We start from the raw sequence: 19,167 nt of genomic DNA, 5'->3' as shown, positions 1-19,167 counted from the left end.
TTGCTTCACAGGATCAGTAGAAAGCATCTTTTTATTGAATCATAGGAAAGGGAATGTACTTGAGAAAGTTGCCCTTTGTTTATGCAAATCATAGCTTTTACACTGTTCAGTTACCTTTTTCTTTTTTTTTTTTATAACGGAAAGGGTATGGAGAAGCAATCACAATCAAATGCAGCTCACAGGAAATGACAGGTTCCAAAGGTTTTTTTTTTTTTTTTTCCTATCCACCATCAAATGCTTGCTTTCATTTTACTTGCTAGAAAAGGGGAAAAACAAAAAGAAAAAATTAATAGAATGCACATGAAAATGAACAAAAATGGATACAGAAGAAAATAATATCCACTTGGTTATGTGCCCTAACGGTCTTGCATCTGATAGGCAATCCCCCTGGCTATTTTGAAAGTAGACTGATGCTGTTCTAATAACCTGAGACAGATACAGAATAGAATCATGGAATGGTTTGGAGTGGAAGGGAATTTAAAGATAAACTAGTTCCAACGACTGCTCTGGGTAGGGACACACCTTCTTCCTGAAGCCTCATCCAACCTGGCCTTGAACACCTCCAGGGATGGGGCATCCACAACTTCTCCGGGCAACCTGTTCCAGTACCTTGCCACCCTCACAGTGAACAATTGAACAACTTTTCTTTATATCTAATCTACCCTCTTCCAGATTAAAACCATTACCACTTGTCTTATCGTTACACATGCTGGTAGTAACATCACCCTGAACCCTTCTCTGGGCTAAATAACCCTAACTCTCTCAGTCTTTCTTGATAGGAAAGGTGTTCCAGCCCTCTGATTGTTTTTGTGGCCTTCCTTTCATGTCCTTCTTATGTTGGGGTCCCAAGAACCTATCGCAGTGCTCTGCGTGGGGTCTCATGAGAACAGAGAAGATGGGCAGAATCACCTCCCTCGACCTGCTGCTGGCCGTACTTCTTTCAATGCAGCCCAGGATATCGTTGGCTTTCTGGGCTGCAAGCACACATTGTCTGTTCATGTCAGGCTTTTCATCCCCCAGAACCCCGAAGTCCTTCTCCACAGGGCTGCTCTCAATCCATTCATCCCCCACTCTGTACTGATGTTTGGGATTGCCCCAACCTAGGTGCAGGGCCTTTCACTTGGCTTTGTTGAACTTCATGAGCTTCACACTGGCCCACCTCTGAGGTCCTTCTGGATGGCATCCCTTCCCTCTACAGTATCAGCTGCACCACTCAGCTTGGTGTCAAACTTGCCTCACTTGAGGGTGCACTGAATCCCACTGCCTGTGTCACCAATGAAGATACTGAACAGTTCCAGTCCCAATACGGACCCTCGGTGGACACCTCTCCTCACTGGTCTCCATCCAGGCAACGGACAGTATGCTTCTTAAATGTCATTGTTCAGATTCCACAAAAAGTTTCCTACATGTGTTTCATTCAGTTGTTTCACTTAGACCTAGTGTTGAGACACACATCTGTTGTTTGGCACTTTAGGATTAAATATTGCCTTGTTCAAGAGCTTTTACATTGTGCATTTAAATTTTTGAATGGGTTAGATGACTGCCCTTAGTACATTCAATAGTCATGATTCAGCAATGCTTGAATGACATTATGTACACAAATATAATCTCTGAAATGACCTCTAGAGAAGAATAACCAAACTGAATATATGATCTAATGGTGGCTTCTTATAGTACGCAACTAGATCTACAGATTTTTATATTTATGTCCTTTTGACTTGTGCATGTGAAGACCAGCAACTGGAGCTTATTACTCTTATTTGTAGCAAGTAATAATGCTATTTCATTTGCAGGGGAAGAGCCCCTCCCATTAAGGAATCATTACATTCCCATTTATCTCAGCCACTACTAGCCAAAATTAATCTATCTGTATCTGAATCAGAGGTTTCCTTTTATGTTTAAAGCAGTTTTAAAGAAGTGTTTGCTTAGTAATTTTTGTAAATCCAACCAGTTGAGGGATTGTGGGTCCCTGGCATCTGTGCATGGGGTTGAATTTCACCCAAAAGGGAAAAATGAGCTGCTTTGTCCACTCAAATTTCTTCTTATTAAATTTCACTTAAAGCTTCTTAAGCTTTTATATTTTTTTCTAGCCATTTACAGAATATCATATAGATATTTTAAAATAGCATAAAAACATGAGTCCATATTTCTAAAAGACATGCATTTTAAGAGGCAGGCAATGATTAATATGTTTCTTTTCCAAAATCTCTAAGGTTAACTGTCCCACACACCTGTGGGAAACCTTATATGTGACCCAATGAAATTCAGTGTGCATGTCTGTATGCATATAATGTTTGTGTGTGTGTATATATATATATATATATATTTAAGTCTGGTCCTGAATCCCACATAAAGCAGTTTGGCCAAACATCTGTCTGGCCCTAGGTTGCTAAAGAATGTGGATTACCTAGCCCATGGTCTTCTGGCATATACGGTAAGGCTGCAGGAAAATATGCATTGTGATGCAGACCTGCCTCTTGCATGATATGAAAATTTCCGTGCTGGTACAGCTGAATTGCCTGTCACCACAGAACTGCTCACCACCTCTAGTAATTAAATCAGTGCTACTTGGGCATGGGAGGCTGTCTGAGTTTTAACTGACATTCCTTCTTAATCTTTGTGCTTAGTGTTTTGGCTGTCTGCCTCTGAAGCTTTATAGGAAACACTAGTCACAAGGGTTTAGGGTGAAGGGCTGATGCTGCTGGGGCATTTGACTTGAATTTGATGTAGAAGTGGCTTTAGTAGTTTAAGGTGTTACTTGCATCTGCTATTATCTCTGCATGCAACAGAGGCAGAGCAGAATATGCACAGCAATTTCAAGTTGGGACAAAGAAGTGCTTACGCTAATTTAGGTTAACATGCTGCCATGAGGGAGCTGGGGTTAGGACTGGCATTCTTGTTTGTTCTTACACGAGAAATGAGCTGAGGCAAGTGGGGTAACAGTGCTTTAAGTTGCTATGACAGCACCTTCCTCTGCTTCTCTCTCAGTCCTTATTTTGGCTTATGAACCCTCAGAAGACTTTGGGGTGCTTTCTGGCTGAATCAAAATCTACTAGTTTCTAAATAGCCTTTAGCTACACAGGAACTCCTGGAGTGGCAATACAAACCTGCAGTGCCCTGCCCTTGGTCTCAATGGGCAGTGTAAACGCGGAGATTGCACACACAACGCACACAGATGAGAAAAGACATAGGGCCCCAAGGAAAGAAGCACTCATAAGAACCTGCAGATAAAAAAAACAACAGTTTGGTTTTGGGACACAGCAGTTAATTAGGAATTAAAGAGAAATTATTTAATTTCTCTTTAAATTGAGAAACTCAACTGCCAGAAAAACAAGCTGTCTTGTTTGAATCTAAGAGTTTTCAGAAAGCAACAAATTCTAGCAAGCTAAGCTCTGGGAAGAGATTCATCCAGATCTACATCTGGCAAAGACCACCAAAGTACTCTGCATACATGTCAGATAAAGAACTAATGGGTTGGAAAAAAACACCATAACCTAGATTGAGTGCATCACCCTTTTTTGTGACCTTCAGGAGCATATGACTGTGTATTTGGTAACAATGTTTGCCTCAAGGTTTACCAACATTATCAACTGTGCTCTTACTTGTGATATAAATGGTGCCACCATAGCTCCAACACGGCACAATGACCCACTTGTTCCCATCCCCAGAGCTCTCATCGTAGTGGGATAAACCTAAAACAGGCCAGAAAGAAATAAGATTAACATGACAATGTTCTGTGATATGTGTCCCCTTTTTTCCTTTCTTTTTTTTTTTTCTTCAGAGAGCCCCATTGCATTTTCAAGGGCAGCCAGTGGGATAAGATATAAAAGAATTAAAGATTCTTTTGTGTCTTATTTGTGCCATTACAAATCTGCCATTTCTTGCCCAAAGTAGAGGCTTAGGTTGACAGACACACCTTTCTTCCAGTTACACAGAGCTGCTCAGGTCAAAGTCACAGACTGTAGGCTGGGTGCTAGGCCCTGTATCTGGAAAGCACAAAAAAAGGATATTGTCTGCAGCCTTCAAGACAGCCTATTTATTTGTAACAACACCTTTGTTTAGAACGGGGAAAAAGAAAATGAAATGCCATTAAGAAACCTCCAGGCTTAGAGGAACATGCTTTGTGTATTTTCTTTTTCATATCTCATATTTTCATAATACCTGTGCCAATAAAACACTTAAGTATGTGCTTTCCTTAACTTTAGTTACGTCCCATTAATGTCAATAGATTTTAGCCTTTTTAGCCTTTGTCATTTAAGCCTTTGTTTAAATATTTTACTGGGCCAAGCCAGAGGATGTAAGGTAATTCAAGAAGAGTCCTGGCACGTGGCCGGGAAGGGCATTTCTAAGTATGGTTTTGATCCTCAATTAAATTGTGTGTATTGATGGTTTATCATATGGCTATCCCAGCAATGGTCTTCAACAGCATCTGATTCTGGACTATTAAAGGCTGGTATTTATTCAAGTCTGGTGCATGAGTAAATACAGTGTGCTATTAAAAGAAGTACTGCACACTATCAGGCCAACCCACGTAGCTACGGCTGTTAACTTTTTATCACTACTCAATCTGAAAATCAATACGTTAAATTTCACACAGTGGTGTTTTTTAAATGAAAACTATGTGCTAACCTACATAACTCATTGCTCCAAAGTTGTATGAAGGAGAAGCTCTCTGAAGAATTAAAACTATTTGTAGACAGAACACAACAATTCCATTAGGTGATAATATAAATAAATAAATAAATATTTATATTTATATATATAACTCAATATACTAACTACATCAGTCCCTTAAGTGCTGGCAAAGGTTTATTTCAGTGGTAGCTTATTATCTAACTTGAGAGGGGTAGCAAAGGGATAAGATGGAGATTTCTGGAAGATGCATGTACACAACATCCTCAAAAATCACATTTAGTAGTAGCTGACCAACAGGTGGCTCAGTAGGGCATTCCTGTTCCTCCTGCTCTTCTCACCTCTAACCAGTTTTCTGATTCTTTCTCTTATCTCATATATAAAAAGTTTGGTCAGGAAGCAAGAGACACTTAGTTCAAGAAAGATGACTAACTGGTCAGGAAATATAGCAGCATTCCTGGCAAATGGGCTTTCATGCCCCAGAGCAGCTTCAAGTACTTTCAGAAGGACCCACCTCTGCTGTGTAAATGTAGATGGTGTTGAAGTTTGCTGAAACCAAGGCACGAAGCATGAAGAGAAACCCAGTCATGCCTGCACTGAAGAGGAAGCAGCGTGGAGCAAAGAGTTAGTGTCACCGAACAGTGATCAACAGAGACACAACCTAACATATTCTCTGTGCTAAGGCTTTTAAAATAAGGAAAAGTTGATTGCTGACAAGTGTAGTCGTTTTTAGTCCATTAGCAGGACATGTTTGCTACTTCTATAAAGAAGCTGCAAGCAAACATGCTGGCTGTGCTCAGGCTAAAGATAAGGCAGAGAAAACTGAAAATAATAACAGTAATAGCAGCAAAGAGGTTGGTACCCAAGTCAATGACTGTAAGCCTCCTGACAGGGGCTCGTTTACCTTAATGCTGTTTGCAGCCTCCCACTCCAGCTCCCAGGGCCAGGCTCCTCGCCAGTTTAAAGGAGACTTCAACTTGAAGCCCCCCGACTTCCAGGAGCTGTTAGGTTCTGCTAGCTTGAGAGGAAGCTTTCTTAGAAATCCTCCCTAACCAGCTTGATAATTATAGCACTCACAAAACCTTTCCCTTGAAGCCCTGAGCTCTTTTTGAAGTGCCTGGCTCTACAAGTTATAAGAGACATAACTACCACTGCTAAAAAAAAAATAAAATAAAAGATAAAGAAAAATTAAGAGCGAATATACTTTCTAGTGGATGTTGTTCACATCATTTCTGTTTTCCCTAGACTACACTAGAAAGCAGCATGTCGTATGCATAGGGGAATTTGCGCCCACCCCCAACAACACCTGCATGCTGATGGCGACTACCTCGAGGTGCAGATATTAAGGAGAAGAAAGAAGAGTGCCGTACATCCCATGGTGATACACAAGCTCAGGCGTCTTCCGAGGAAGTTGATGCCGAGGATGTTCACAGGATTTACTGTGAGACAGAAAGGAGAAGCGTAAAATGTTAGGTGACATACTTGTAACGATCGTCTGTCTCTATAGACCTCAAGGCCCTATGCAGTGTGACTCAAAAATACCTCTCTGCATCCTCAGCACCTACTGAATGCTCTACAGAATGTGCAAACCTTGTAGTGCCCTCCCTGTACCCAAACCCTGCAATCTGCCCCCATGGACAATGGCCTGGTCTCCCCACTGTGAGGATCTGGTGCCTGGCACTCGCCAGCAAGGCCGAGGGCATTTCACCCTGCAGGACATCTCTGGGTGCTCAGCGAGCAGCACAGCACAGTGAGCACAAGCTGGCGGTAAAGAGGGCCTGGAAGGGTGGGGAAGGGAGAGGAGGTTACGTGCGATCTCCCCGGCAGTGCTGATGATCATGGTCTGGTACGCAGAAGGGCCAAACGGGCGGCAGTGGCAGGGGCTGCGGCTCTCCTCCGAGACGGGGCCGGGGTCCTCCCACAGTGGTGCTGTGGAGCCGCAGCTCAGGTCCCGCTCCAGCAGCTCAGCGCTGGCCAAGATGACTCCGTAATAAGCGAAAGCTATGCCAAGCCTGCAGTGGGGGGGGGGGGGGGGAACAGGGACATTGATGGGGAAGGTAAGGAAACACTCTGGCACTGAAATGCAGCAGGTTTCGGGTGTCCTGAGACTCTCCCTGAACACACCAGCACTGTGGTGGTGCAGGATGGGCACCTGTATGAGCCTGAGTCCAGCGGTGACACGGGAACCCACCAGGTCAGCGGGCACCCAGCGCATGGCAGAGCACTGCCACACATGTCCACACACTTCTCTTCCTCGGAGGACTCCACGCTAGCTCATAGCTCTCTGATTGCTTGCCCATTGGTGCTGGGTTTTGCTGTGCAGCAGTACACCCGAACTGCCAAGCACCCCAATGAGGGTGAAGCTCACCCCTGCATTTCCACTGCCCCACAGCCACTCTGAGAAAGCCTAGTGCAATGCTGCATGTGTGCATGATCTTTACCCCTTCCCATCATTGCTCTGTTCCCCAAGGAAAGGATGTGAAGAAGCCATGAAGTCTACAGGCTCTCGTTAAAAGATTAATGCCAAAAGCTTGCTCATTTGTAATGAAAGTCCTAAGGCACTTTCTGACATTAACACTACTGCTCTGCCCAGATGTTCATGGCCCACATTGCCACCTTCCTGCTCCACTTTCAAACGAAGGAAATGCTCCTACATCTCTCAGCTCCTCCATAAAAGCTGGTTGTAGGCTACAGCTTTGCAAAGCATTGCTGCCTCTGGGCAGGAGCTGTGGTGATCCAGCTGGGAATAAGTTGTCCCAATATCCACCCCAATTTCTGGTCCTTCCAGGCTGGGAGACAGCGATGCCGTGGTCATGGCAGGGAGAGCGTGCCACTTCAGTCCCTTGTCTTATTCCAGTCTGTGTGTGGAGACACTTCTAAACTGCCCCTGCCTGGAGGGAGTCCCTAAATCAGACCCCAGTGCTTGCAGCTCAAATACAGTAGCTGTCCAAGTGTTTTATTCCTCATCCTTCCTTCACAGTGATTTTTAAAAGGAGTTTTCATTATCCTGCTGGAGAGACTCACACCGCACCCTGGCTCACTGTCAAGAACAGGGCACTGGTGGCGGCAGCCTCGCTGTGTCATTATCAAGTAATTCAGCATATGCCTAATCATAAGCAGGCTGAGAAGTAATTTTTCCTTTTTTTTTTTAAATCCCCTGTGGCAGTTTCAGAAACAAGCTCCAGAATGCAGGCTATGAAATGAGTTGCCTGGGGACATGGGGGGTGCTGAGGGCATGAAGGGATGGGGACGCAAACCTGAGAACAAACCAGTGGCTCCTGGGGGAGTAGGAGAGAAAGGAGGATTAAAAGCAAAAAGATATTTCATAATACTCATGCAAGTTGAGGGGAAAACATAAAATATTCAAAGCCTGACTTAGCAAGATTTTGGGTCAGTGAGTTCCCACGGACCCATTATTTATACATTCCCATTCCAGACAGCACAGCCAATGAAACATATATTACCCATGCATACAGCTACTGGGAACATGGCAAATGAAATTCGTCTGTCTTCAATCTTAATTTTCCTCAGCCAGTGGCAGTGGTACTAGTTAATGAGTTTCTGTCTGAGCCCTGTCTCACTGATATGTGGGCTGGCCTGCGAAGCAGTGCATTTGTCCTCATCTCTGGATGAAGAAGCTGGCAACAAGAAGTGAAACCAAACTGAGGGTACATGTGGTATGCACAGCGGGCAGATGTGAGCTCTCCTGCTGCTCATTGACCAAGCCACCCTGTCCTGTGGAGCTGATAAGCAAGAGAAAAAAAAAAATAAAAAATTACCATATGATCCATATCTGCAGAGTGGTTCTTAGGTATTTGGGATGGATGAGGTCCTTGAACCTTCCTCTTCTTTCCTGCAAATTAAGTGGTAGAAAGATTTGCTTAAAAGCCATCTTTTACACAAGGGCAAGAGCTCTGCAGTGGCAGCTGGTGCCCAGGTGCCAGCACCTTTGCCCCAGGAGCACAGTGCCCCACCAGCCCTCTGGAGAGGAAGCCCCTCTTCCCAGAGGATGTCTGTAGGAGGATGCACTGCAAAGGATGGAGGGGAGGAGAAGAGAGCACCCTGTGCACCCCCACTTTGGCCCCCACATGCCTGAGAAAACAGGGATTGTTTTGGGGTTGCCTTTATTATTGTTGTTGTTATTATTATTATTATTATTATTGAAGCCTTGGAGGGTGAACAACTAACAAAAACCCTGTGCATGGCCAATGTGGTTCCATTACATAAATTCAATTAAACTACAGCGAAGCTTTAATCCTAATTAATTCCAATACAATACATCTTGCATGAATTGCTGAGGACAATGCTTGGTGCCTGTGGGATTGAATAAGCTGCAAAGAGGTCCAGGGAAGGGACTTAAAAGAGCCACATTATAACTTTGAGGCCCTGGACATGAGAAGCGATCAGCTCTGGAGCTGCTCAGCCTCCTTAAAGAGGTGGAAATGGTGGCAGCTCCGAAATGTCCTCCCCTGCTCTGCCCCTCTGGCTCCACTTGCAGGGACCTGGGATGCTGGGAGCTGGCCCACAGGCAAGGCCAGGGGCTGGGAAAGGCTCTGGGACCTGCAGGTGGGACATTTGTCCCATGATCACGGCACCAAGTGGGACCCTAAGGAACAGGTCCTGCGTCTTCTGGTGCTGGGGGACACTCTGGCAGGATCCAGTGGTTGTAGTGTGAGAAATAAAGTTGTGTTTTCGCAGTGGAAAATTCCACTAGCCTTGCATATTTGAAAGTGATTGTGTTGGCATAACAGTGGCATGACAGTGGGGAGTATGTTAAGCAGATAAGGGGAAGGTCCCACCGTCCCAAAATAAGGAGGATAGCCAAGAAAAACAAGACGAGCAGTGTGAAATCAATAAAAACAAAAAATCATGGCAGAGATTTTCATGCCCTCAGCAACCCCCATGTCCCCAGGCAGCACTGCAGGCTGGGCTTACCTTGGGGGGCTCCTGCAGCACCCCCTCGGGCATCGCTGCCCGGTTTATCTCGGCTATCCTCCTCAGCGTGGCCAGGGCAGCCGCCGTGTTCCCTGTGGACACGTTGTACCGCGCTGACTCAGGGATGAACTGAAAGCAGAGCAGTTTTAGAAAGCCCTCCTGCCCCTCTCCTACCAGCCTGTGCTGCCCACAGCCGCTCATCCTGCCCACGAGCACTAGAAGTAGGGATTTTCCATGTCACTCTACAGAAATAAGACAGTCCTCATGTCTGAGGTTGGTATTTCTGAAGAGTGAGTAGACCTGGGGCAGACGTGGTTGGCTGACACAGTGAGGGTGATGTCTCCTGGTGCTTGGGGACATGCCAGGTCAGTGGTGGTGCAGTGGTGAACGGGCAGAGAGGTTCTTCCTACCTTGAACACCAGGATGAGAATGATGCCAGGGATGGAGGCGATTCTGATCAACCACCGCCAGCCGATGGTTGGGTTCACCACTGATGCCAGGCCAATGATTAACAAGGATCCTGCCAACCAGAACACCTTTCCAAGGGAAAAGGAGGGGTTAACATGGCAACAATTTGCTTATTTTTATCCCTTCTGGTCTCATTCTCTGGATAGGTGGGGATCTGTCCCGGGGAGAGCTGCACTTCAAACTGAGCTATCCTGAGGCTGTCAGAGAAGCTGAGTTTGGGATGAAGAAAGGAGGGAAAGAAAGTAGCTCTGGATGAAAACAGATAATGTGCTGTAGCTGCTATTGTACTTAAAGCCCCATTTCTCCTTCCAGTCACTTCTCTGCTAACGATCAGGACTGAATTTTTCTCTTGTCTGAATCTCTGCAGGGAAGCAGCAGATTTACAAGCACCAAAGGCAAAAAGGGGCGAGATTTCCGTTGCTGAAAGTTGGTGGGTCTCGGTGCTGAGTTATACCAGTGGAGAATCTGGCCCCAAATCTGCAAGTACTTTCCTCCCTGCAGTTCACTTGTTGCCATCAGGAGAAATGTCCCTTTGAGGGGGACCACACAAAGGAGTTCCAGCAGTAGAAATCACAAAAAAAAATCGCAAAAGCCACAGCAAGTTCATGAGTAATCTGTGGGCAGGAATAACGTGTTTCTGGGGAGAAATGCAAGATTGTTCCTTTTTATAAACCTCTGTGTTTCCGATGACACTTAGGTAATGAAGCCCTGGGATCAAACACTAATGAAAAGCAAACTACCCCTGCCACCAAGACTGTGTACCAGTTCTTCTGTTCCAACAGCCAGATGAATTCATGGGTTCAGCGAGGCCTTCACAAATCATTTGCACATGCATAAAGTGGTCATTGCAGGAAGCTGAGCAAGGAATAACCCCAGTCGTGCTCACTGTGGTTTTTTGTCCCACAGGTGGCCACATCCCTTCCAGCACGTCTCAGGCCTAGCTTGGGACTAACTATGCTTGCCCTGCAGGGAGAGGCCCAGCCCAGGACCTCATCTGGGAGCTGCCTCATTAATCACACATTATTACCATCGTTCAGACTCAAAGGCTTGTATTTCCCCAATGTGAGTCCCCCACTACATGCCAGTTGGAGATGTCGAGCTGCCCTTGACCGTGGAGACCCCTCCTCAGCCCACCTCACTTTTGACTTACATCTGCATGAGCTTTTTGCTCACTGTAAACATCAGAGAGAGCCCAGGCCTCTTGGTGCACCCCAAAGAAAGGTGGGATAAGCACAGGTGAAGCTGTGAGCATCCTCTGCCCCATCTAGCACCACACTGACCTCTGCATCCTGCTTTCCAGTGAAGAAAACATGCACACTCCTGCTGCAGCCCTGCGCTGGCAATGCTGCCCTGGGCTCCCAAGTGACATTGACCCCATTACAGCAGGCAATGTGGTTATCAGCAAGGTAACCAAGAAGCTGGATGTAAGCCGTCATTCAGACTCCCCACAATGTTAGGAACATCCAATTATTTGAAAACGAATTGCTCCCCTTCTGCATGCAACTGTGTGTGTGCATCCTTAATAATGCACAGCACACGCTCTGAGGCACAGGAGGCAGAAGGCACTCATTTGGCCGAAGACAAACACAAATACTCTGGGACAAAGGCTGGCTTGTCACAGACCTGGTTTTCAAACAGTAGCAGGACAAATCTCCTGGGACTCTGGATGAGAAGAAAAAGTAGCATACTGTCTCTTACCTGGGATAAGGGCAGCATGTATCCTCGGTACTTGGTAGGTAAAAATTCCGTTTTTATGATAAGCCTAGTGAAAAGGGGAAATAAGGCAGAAAGACAGAGACAGAGAGAATGTCTGCACTGATCAAATGGCAGTTCAGCTCAGCTGGTATTGAATGTGGCTGCCTGCAGACAGAGGGACCCCCTCTTCCACCACTGAGCTCCCAGGGGAGACCCTGCTCAACGTGCCCTTGGTCAGGAAGGCACCAGGTTACATGCAGGGAGGTGCCTGGCATAAATCCCCTCCTTGGCCAAAAAGAGAAGGGGGAGAGTCTGTGTTGGCTCTTTCTGTCATCTCAGCTGTTGAGGTGTCTTATAAAATGTGCAACACCAGCAGCAGGAGGGACTGCAAGCACCTTACCTGCCCGGCCCTGCCCTCCATCCTCTGAGGGCAGCAGCCCCGGGATGCTGGTGGAGGCACGACCCAGGCATGGGGTGTCTCTTACTGCTGGCAGCACCAGCCTCCTGTCCTTTGCTTCAGCAAAGGGCTCTTGGGCCAGTGCAGCCTGCTTTGGGCTGTCCTGTCTGGGCAGTGGGTTTGGAAAAAATCATGCATTCCAACCAGCATTCACTGAGACTCAAAGGGAGGTGAGGGAAAGGCTGAGAGAAGTTTGCTGTAGGAAGGGCAATGTTCTGCCTCCCACAGCCCCTCGAGTGTAACAGGACCTTTCTCGCCTGCCCCGCGTTTCAACCCAGACTTTGAGGAACCATGGAAAAAAATGAAACATTGCATTTGTTTCCCTGACAGAGTCAAAAGAAATCACTTATTTTTCCACACTCTTAGTGAAGTGGCTGTTAATACTGTGAATTTTTCCTTTCCCCCCCAACACCTCCCTGCTTCCACCCTGAAAGGGCAAGAAGTTTCATTTAATTGGGAAGGTTTTACACCAGTTCAGGAAGAATTTGCTCTAAGCAGAATTGTTGTGACTTTTTTACAAGGAAGCAGCCTTTGCTCATCTGTTACCTGTCTAATTGTTTTTATAATATATGTGCTTAATAATCCCCCTGTCACTGGTTTAATGCAAACCAGCTGCCCTCTCTGTCCCAGGGCTGAGGAGCCCTTGGGAACTGCATCTTAGGTAGATGGACAGGGATTCAATGGCATTACAGAATGGCGTTTTGCTTTAAGGCAATGTGGGAATTTGCTCTCCTCTGCACTTCCAGCCCCCTGAGAGGCCCCTTCCTGGCCGTCTCCTCCCGGTCACCGCGCAGCCTCAGCTTATCAGGCTCAGAGCACGAGATGCTGGGCGCTGCGCCAAGGTCAGCCAAAATGAGCTGCGGGGCCTTTCTTGCTTTAAACCCAGGAATACAGCCCCTCCGGGCCCCTGGGTGCCTCCTTGGAGGAAGGAAAGCAGAGCCATGCTCTCGCTTATTCACGAACAGAACCTGGTGTCAGGGTGCTCCTCACAAGGCGCAAAGCACAGCCTTACCCCTGCGCATGGCCTGACACGCCGCCTCCCACCATGGTCCTCAGGAAGACGAACCAGATGTAGGATGGGGCAAACGAGGTCAGCAGGGAGAAATAGGCTCCCCAGAGGAAGGAGAGCAGCAGAATCTGCAAGGGGCAAAATTAGGGTGATAAAACCAAGTGCTCTCTCCAAGCACAAAAATTATTTTGAAAGTTTTCTGAGGCCAAGGTGCCAGCTAAGAGAGAGGCCAGCTAGCTCCAGGCTTAAGGGGCAAGGAAAGGGCCAGGGATGGGCACCATGATGCCTGCTTTCGTGGAGTCTGGCTTTCCTCCATGGGAGGAGCAGCAACCAGCCTTCCAGAGGCTTTGGGAAGGGCTCGGGTGGATCCGAAGGGTTTTGAGCCCCATGCAACAAACCCCTGGACTCTAATGGGAGCAGTTCCTCAGGGACACGGCACAGCAAAGGGATGGAGAGGACAGGTGGTGGCAGGCCCCACGTGGCTTGTCACAGGGCTGGGGAAGGACACGCACAGCCCCAGTGCCCACTCACCTTCCAGCGTCCATATCTGTCGGCCAGGAGCCCGAGCACTATGCTGAAGACCATGTAACCAAAAAACACCATCTATGGGGAAGTGGAAGACAGCTGTGGGGTGCTCATTCCCAGCAGCACCAGGCAGCTCTGCTCTCTAAAATGGAAGTGAGCTAAATGTTTTCTAGGCAGGAGGATGAACTGCAGAGCTGGAGCTATGAGTAGGGTCAGTCCTCGAAGAGAAGGGTGGCAAAGATTTCTAAAAAGTCAGGAACTGGGGGGGCTCATTTTGGCTCTACATGTCTGGGCATGGATGTGTGCTCATGACAGCTTGCTTCCTGGAATTTTAAAGTTGTGGCCTGTCCCTGAGAGGAGGCCTTGGAATTTATTTGGTCTATTGGGAAATGTATGTTATGAAGCCTGGTGGTGCTGCAGACACTGCCCTTGTGGTGGATGACTTGCATGGGGGAGCACAAGTCACTCACCGTCGTCACTAGAGCCACCTGCCAGTCATGAAGCTGCCACTCACATCGGATGAGGGGGGACACAACAGCTATTAGCATGATCTCCATGGCTTCAGCCACCTTTGGGAACAAGCGTGCACATTAGCAAGAAGGGAAGGTGTGAGGAGCCCGTGGGGTGAAGGCCCTCAGCCCTGCCTAGTCTGCAGCCACGGCAGTCTCACCGTGTTGAAACAGGCCCTGTGAAGCCGTGGTGCCCCCACAGAGGTCTAGCCCTCTGCCTGGTCTGGAAAACGTGCTTTTGGGAATTGGGAGAGGAGAGGATGGGACAAAGCTGCACCTAGAAAGTGGATATCTGGGTACAGCTTGTGACTAGAAAGGCTGGATAGATTCATCCCTTACAGAAGAGACTCTCAGCCAGCTGTGCTGGTGGAAGGTCTTCAACAGCATCCAGAAACCAAGCTGCTATTTTAAATACCTGGCCGTGAATTTGGGCATCTAACACAAAGACAACCTCTAAAATAAAATAAAATAAAATAAAATAAAATAAAATAAAATAAAATAAAATAAAAATAGAATCATTGCTCTGTTGTCTGTTTGCTCCTAGCAGCTGGCTTTAATTAAGAAATCATTCATTTAGTTAAGCCATCATTCACTCATACCTACAGGCCTTCCCATCTCAGCTGTGGCAATGCTCATGGATATGTCCCCATCACACCTTCACCCCAGCCTGGCCCTGGTTCCCAAACCAGATGTGCTGTTAACCTAGGACCCTGGCAGTTAGTTAATTAAGAAGTTTTCCAGGTAGCCAAGAGTGAGAGGAGGGCAGCCATCCTGTGTCAGAGTGCACAAGGTTTGGGTGCCCTGGGAATGGCATGAAAAATGCAGTCAGGAGGCTGAACCTAACCCTTAGGAGGTGGGACAGTGACCCAGGGCAGGGGCAAGGCCAGGATGACCTGGGGCAACCTGTTCTGCTTTGCCTTGAAATAGGTTCAATATAGGTTTCGGCCAATGTTGTTTTTGGACAAAGGTGACAAAAGCAGAAATCTTGCTTGAGAAAGTATGTGTGAAAAAAAAATGGGCTGCAATATGTGTACATGGTGCTTTCAGTTGTTATTGCACAGTAATAACAAAAAGGAGGAGAGCGTTTTTTGGTTTTTTTTTTTTTTGGTACCGTGCAGTTGGCTGCAGAAACCTACCCCAGTGCTTCCCATGATTAGGAAAAGTGCAATGTGGAACCTCCCAAACCCAATGGTTTCCACAGCTTCTTCCACCGTAAATGTCTTCTGCCCTGTAACATCAAAGGGGAAGAAAGAGACAAAACAAAACTAAAAAAATAAAAAATAATAATAATAAAAAAAAAACACACATCAATTGTCAAGTTGTACCTCCTCAGGTCTTTATGAAATGTGAATGTTTTATGTGGACTGTGCCAGGAGAAAGGCTGGAAACACCTAACTTGCCCTGGCATGGGTGCTGTGAGCCAGGGCTGGGGACTGTCCCGGCCCCGCAGTCCCACAATAGTCACGGCTGCTGCAACAAGCACATCTGGGCTTGATATTGTCTCCTAAAGCTTTTTTCCTCATTTTCTTCCCCCATTTCAGGAGCAAACCAAGCAGCTCTCAGGGCTGAGATGGCTTTATAAACAGAGCTGGCAGAAAGCTTTCAGTGTGTGTATACATTTGAGCTCTTATTTAGGTAAAGTCAGAGCTGTACAAATTTTTTCTGTTGGGACATTTATCTTTCAACTTAGTAAGGTCAAACCCTGAAATGGAACAGAATTTCAGAAGAAAAAAATATAATAATTTCATAGAAACCAAGGCAGGCAGCTCTTCCACTGCTGCTGGTGGAAGACAAGCCTGGCAGCTGTGGTGGGAGAGGAGGAGTATGAAGCCGATGCCTGTGGCTGCATGTGCGGAGATCTGGAGTGCCAGAACCCTGCTTCTACCTCACTACATGAGGACCAAAATTTCTAGTCTTGCAAACACAAGCCTACCTTTAGGGGGTTCTTGTCCTTCCGTGTGGATTTCCTCCAAGGCAATAGTGTTTACTGCGTCTTTCGGTGCAGTGGCCATCTCAACTCCTGCTGGGGTCCCCGGTCACTGCCAGGGAAGGATGGGATTTAACTGTGAAACCTTCAGATGGTCACAAAGCAACCTTTGCTATCAGCCAACAAAGCAGTTTCCTGCATGCACTGCAATGGAAGCATTCAGATATGTTCAAACACATATTTCTTTTAGGCAGCTAGTAGGAAATGACACTTCCCACAGTGGTTTTTGTTTGTTTGATTATTTGTTTTGTTTAAAAAAATACATAGAAGCATCACAAGGCAGTTTAGTTGAGCTGACAGATCAGTCATCACATTGCTCTGGTTGTTTTCATAGAAAGTCCAGAGACTCAGGGAAGATGCAAGACTGTGTGTCATGGCTTCCCAAGCCTGGATGTGCAAAGACAGCCAAAGGATGCTGCATCATCTCCAAGATCCAAGAACTGACAATTACTGGCACTACGCTGCCCCAGTCAAAGGTAGAAATGTCTGCCTCTTAGGACCTGAGGTGCTGCACCCTGTAATTGCTGAGGTTTATCAGAGCATGAAGCAGAGCCAGAGGGTAGGAACAGCCACGCAGAGGAGTGGGGCTGCCCAGTCTGCTCCCCGAGCCCTGGCTTCCCAGGATGGGATGTCTGGCAAGCAGCAAGCCCCTAGCTCCTCCTCACCCTGCCCAACCCTGGCAGCACAGTGCTTCTCACTGGACATGCGGTCCTCTGCCTCACCCCCTTGCATTAATCCCCATCCTCTTATGTCAGCAAGAAACAGCCACGAGTTCTGGATTGCAACAGGGGACAGCTGGCTTCTCCCCTGAGGAGTTCTGGTTTCTAATGCTAGATCCCTAGAACTGATCACGGCTGCTTTTCCTGGTAAGAAACTATCATCTTAATCCTGTGGCAGGGATTAAGCACACCACAAGCTTTAACCCACAGGCTTTCCTGCTGGGTGCGTGCTCAGACACTGGCGGGGGGGCCTCAACCCATGCACAGGGTAACCAGCTCTCCTCTGATGACCTCTGACCAGAGGTGCCGGACTTGGCCGAGGAAGCATTCACTGCTGCCCAGCAGTGGTCTGGGGGCTGCAGCAGGGCCAGGGATTTACCTAGTGACTGAGAGCATCTAACAAAAGACACACAATCTCAGCTGAGGTAGAGGGCAGCACAAGCTCAGAAAGCACAGAGTTACGGCACTCCCAGGCTGGGCACGTTACAAACATTGCACTGAGGTGCAGTTAGGCAGAGGTCATTCAGGGCTAATAGCAGATTAGTCGGCTGGGTCACATACACTGACCTTGCTGTTACAGACCATTACAGTCCAGCATCCCAGAGGATGCGTAGGATATTGCTTACTACTGTCTCTGAGCAGCATCCTCGGAGGCAGCTGTAGCTGCCAGCAGCACATGGTGCCACCAGCTGATCATGTTGGCCACCATGTACAGACCATTTCAAGGTGGAACCAGCTCAGCAGCAACCAAACAGGGTGTTTGGAAGAGCCCTTGAGAAGAGATAATGCTTTACCTTGTGGCTGAGTCATGAAGAGCTTTACAGTAATGTAACCTGGGCACCTGTGAAACGGCAAACCCTGGCCATGCAGGACCCACCAGTGAGGCTCAGGTGCTCAAGCAGAAGGGTGCAGAGGGGCACCCCGCCATTGGGGGTGGCCAAGACACCCCCAGAGGTGTCAGAATAGAATCTAGCACCTATGGGAGACCCACACAGCTCCCAAACAGCAGCAACTGACCAGGTGGGATACCTGTTCTAGCACCTCAAGTAACACCAGAAATCTGTCCAGGCATCTCCATCTCCCCTGTGGCCAGGACACTGGGGCAGCTGGAGCAAAATTCACTCACCCATAAGCAGGTCAGAAGCCACTGTTCAGGTAAGTCCTCAGCACCGTATGCTCTGCACCAGCATTTATCTCCAGGAAGATTTAGATGCCACGCTTCAGCAAATCTCCTAAGGGTTCCTACTGAGCATGGGGTTTGCTCATCCCAAGCACTTGCAGCCCTGTTTGCTCTGATGGAGCAGCTCATGTCTATCACACCTCTTTGGGGAGTCACAAGGAAGAGCTTCCTGCTATTTGTAAATCACACTGAAAATACTAAATGACAATTACACGAGCCAAAAGAACAGCACTGCCAAAGCTGTCGCTGGCAGGGAAAACAGCGATCCTCCATCAGAAGGGAGCAACCAAGAGTGCAGTGAAACTACTGCTGGGACCCAGCAGCAGGAAGACATGGCAAGCAAATGATCAGAAATCCCCACTCCTAAGCCAAGGCTCAATTAGTTTGTTGTTGTTGTTGTTTTTTTGTTTGTTTGTTTTGAGTGAAGTTTCCTTACCTCTGAAATGTCTCAGGCACAGAGGAGCAGACTTTTCCTCCCTTACGGCTGTTTCTTTCCCTTCTGCTGTTTTCTTTTTGCAGTGCTGGCGGTGCTGTGGGGTTTGGGCTTCAGCTCCCGGGAATCAGGTTTCCTCCTCCCTGGGCACAGGCAGGTCCCTCCCCACCCACCTCCACCTCCAGAAGTAGGTGACACAGTGGGGCACCTCAGTGCTGACCTGTGCTGGTCCCCTTGCACCTACAGCTGCCTCTGCAGGAGCTGCCCACCATGGCTGATGATGTCCCCCACCGCTGTGAGCAGCGCCCAGGCGCCACAGCCACCAGCTCCCCTGCGCCATCTGAAGCCAGATCAGATGTCATCACCACAAAGAAAACAGGGCCTGTCCATCTGCTTCATCTCTCTTAATTTCCCAACCAAGTACACAACTCCAGTGAGTATTCGTGGCTTGCGGTGATCCTGACCTTGCCCCATAGCAAATCCGAGTGCTGCAGGTTGTGCTGGCCAGTAAATCTGAGATATGTGTGCTGTAAGTGCTCTTGACAAGGAGTGTACATGCTGACCTTGTTGGTTGACCTTGCTGTTGACCTTGACCGTGTTGGCTTTAGCTTTAATTTC

General features: G+C 47.5%; 1 protein-coding gene across 2 annotated transcripts; it reads right to left on the bottom strand.

Annotated features, from left to right (window-relative positions):
• Positions 1–221: 221 nt before the first annotated feature.
• On the bottom strand, positions 222–14,567 carry SVOPL (SVOP like). Of its 2 annotated transcripts, XM_040544982.1 has the most exons (12): positions 13,728–14,567; positions 13,200–13,324; positions 11,734–11,797; positions 9,978–10,103; positions 9,568–9,696; positions 8,412–8,485; positions 6,442–6,644; positions 5,960–6,071; positions 5,147–5,228; positions 3,603–3,692; positions 3,108–3,221; positions 222–256 (listed from the first exon to the last, which is right to left on the bottom strand). In XM_040544982.1, the coding sequence occupies exons 1-12, from the start codon at positions 13,797–13,799 to the stop codon at positions 245–247; spliced, it is 1,203 nt and encodes a 400-aa protein (XP_040400916.1). In that variant the 5' UTR covers positions 13,800–14,567; the 3' UTR covers positions 222–244. The 2 variants fall into 2 exon arrangements, with proteins under 2 accessions (XP_040400916.1, XP_040400915.1); XM_040544981.1 differs by having other exon boundaries at positions 222–3,221.
• Positions 14,568–19,167: the final 4,600 nt, after the last annotated feature.

This window comes from Cygnus olor, chromosome 1, assembly GCF_009769625.2.
Source record: "Cygnus olor isolate bCygOlo1 chromosome 1, bCygOlo1.pri.v2, whole genome shotgun sequence".
Taxonomy (NCBI): Eukaryota; Metazoa; Chordata; class Aves; order Anseriformes; family Anatidae; genus Cygnus; species Cygnus olor.
The sequence above is the reverse complement of the archived record's forward strand: the minus strand, read 5'-3'. Positions and strand labels throughout refer to the sequence as shown.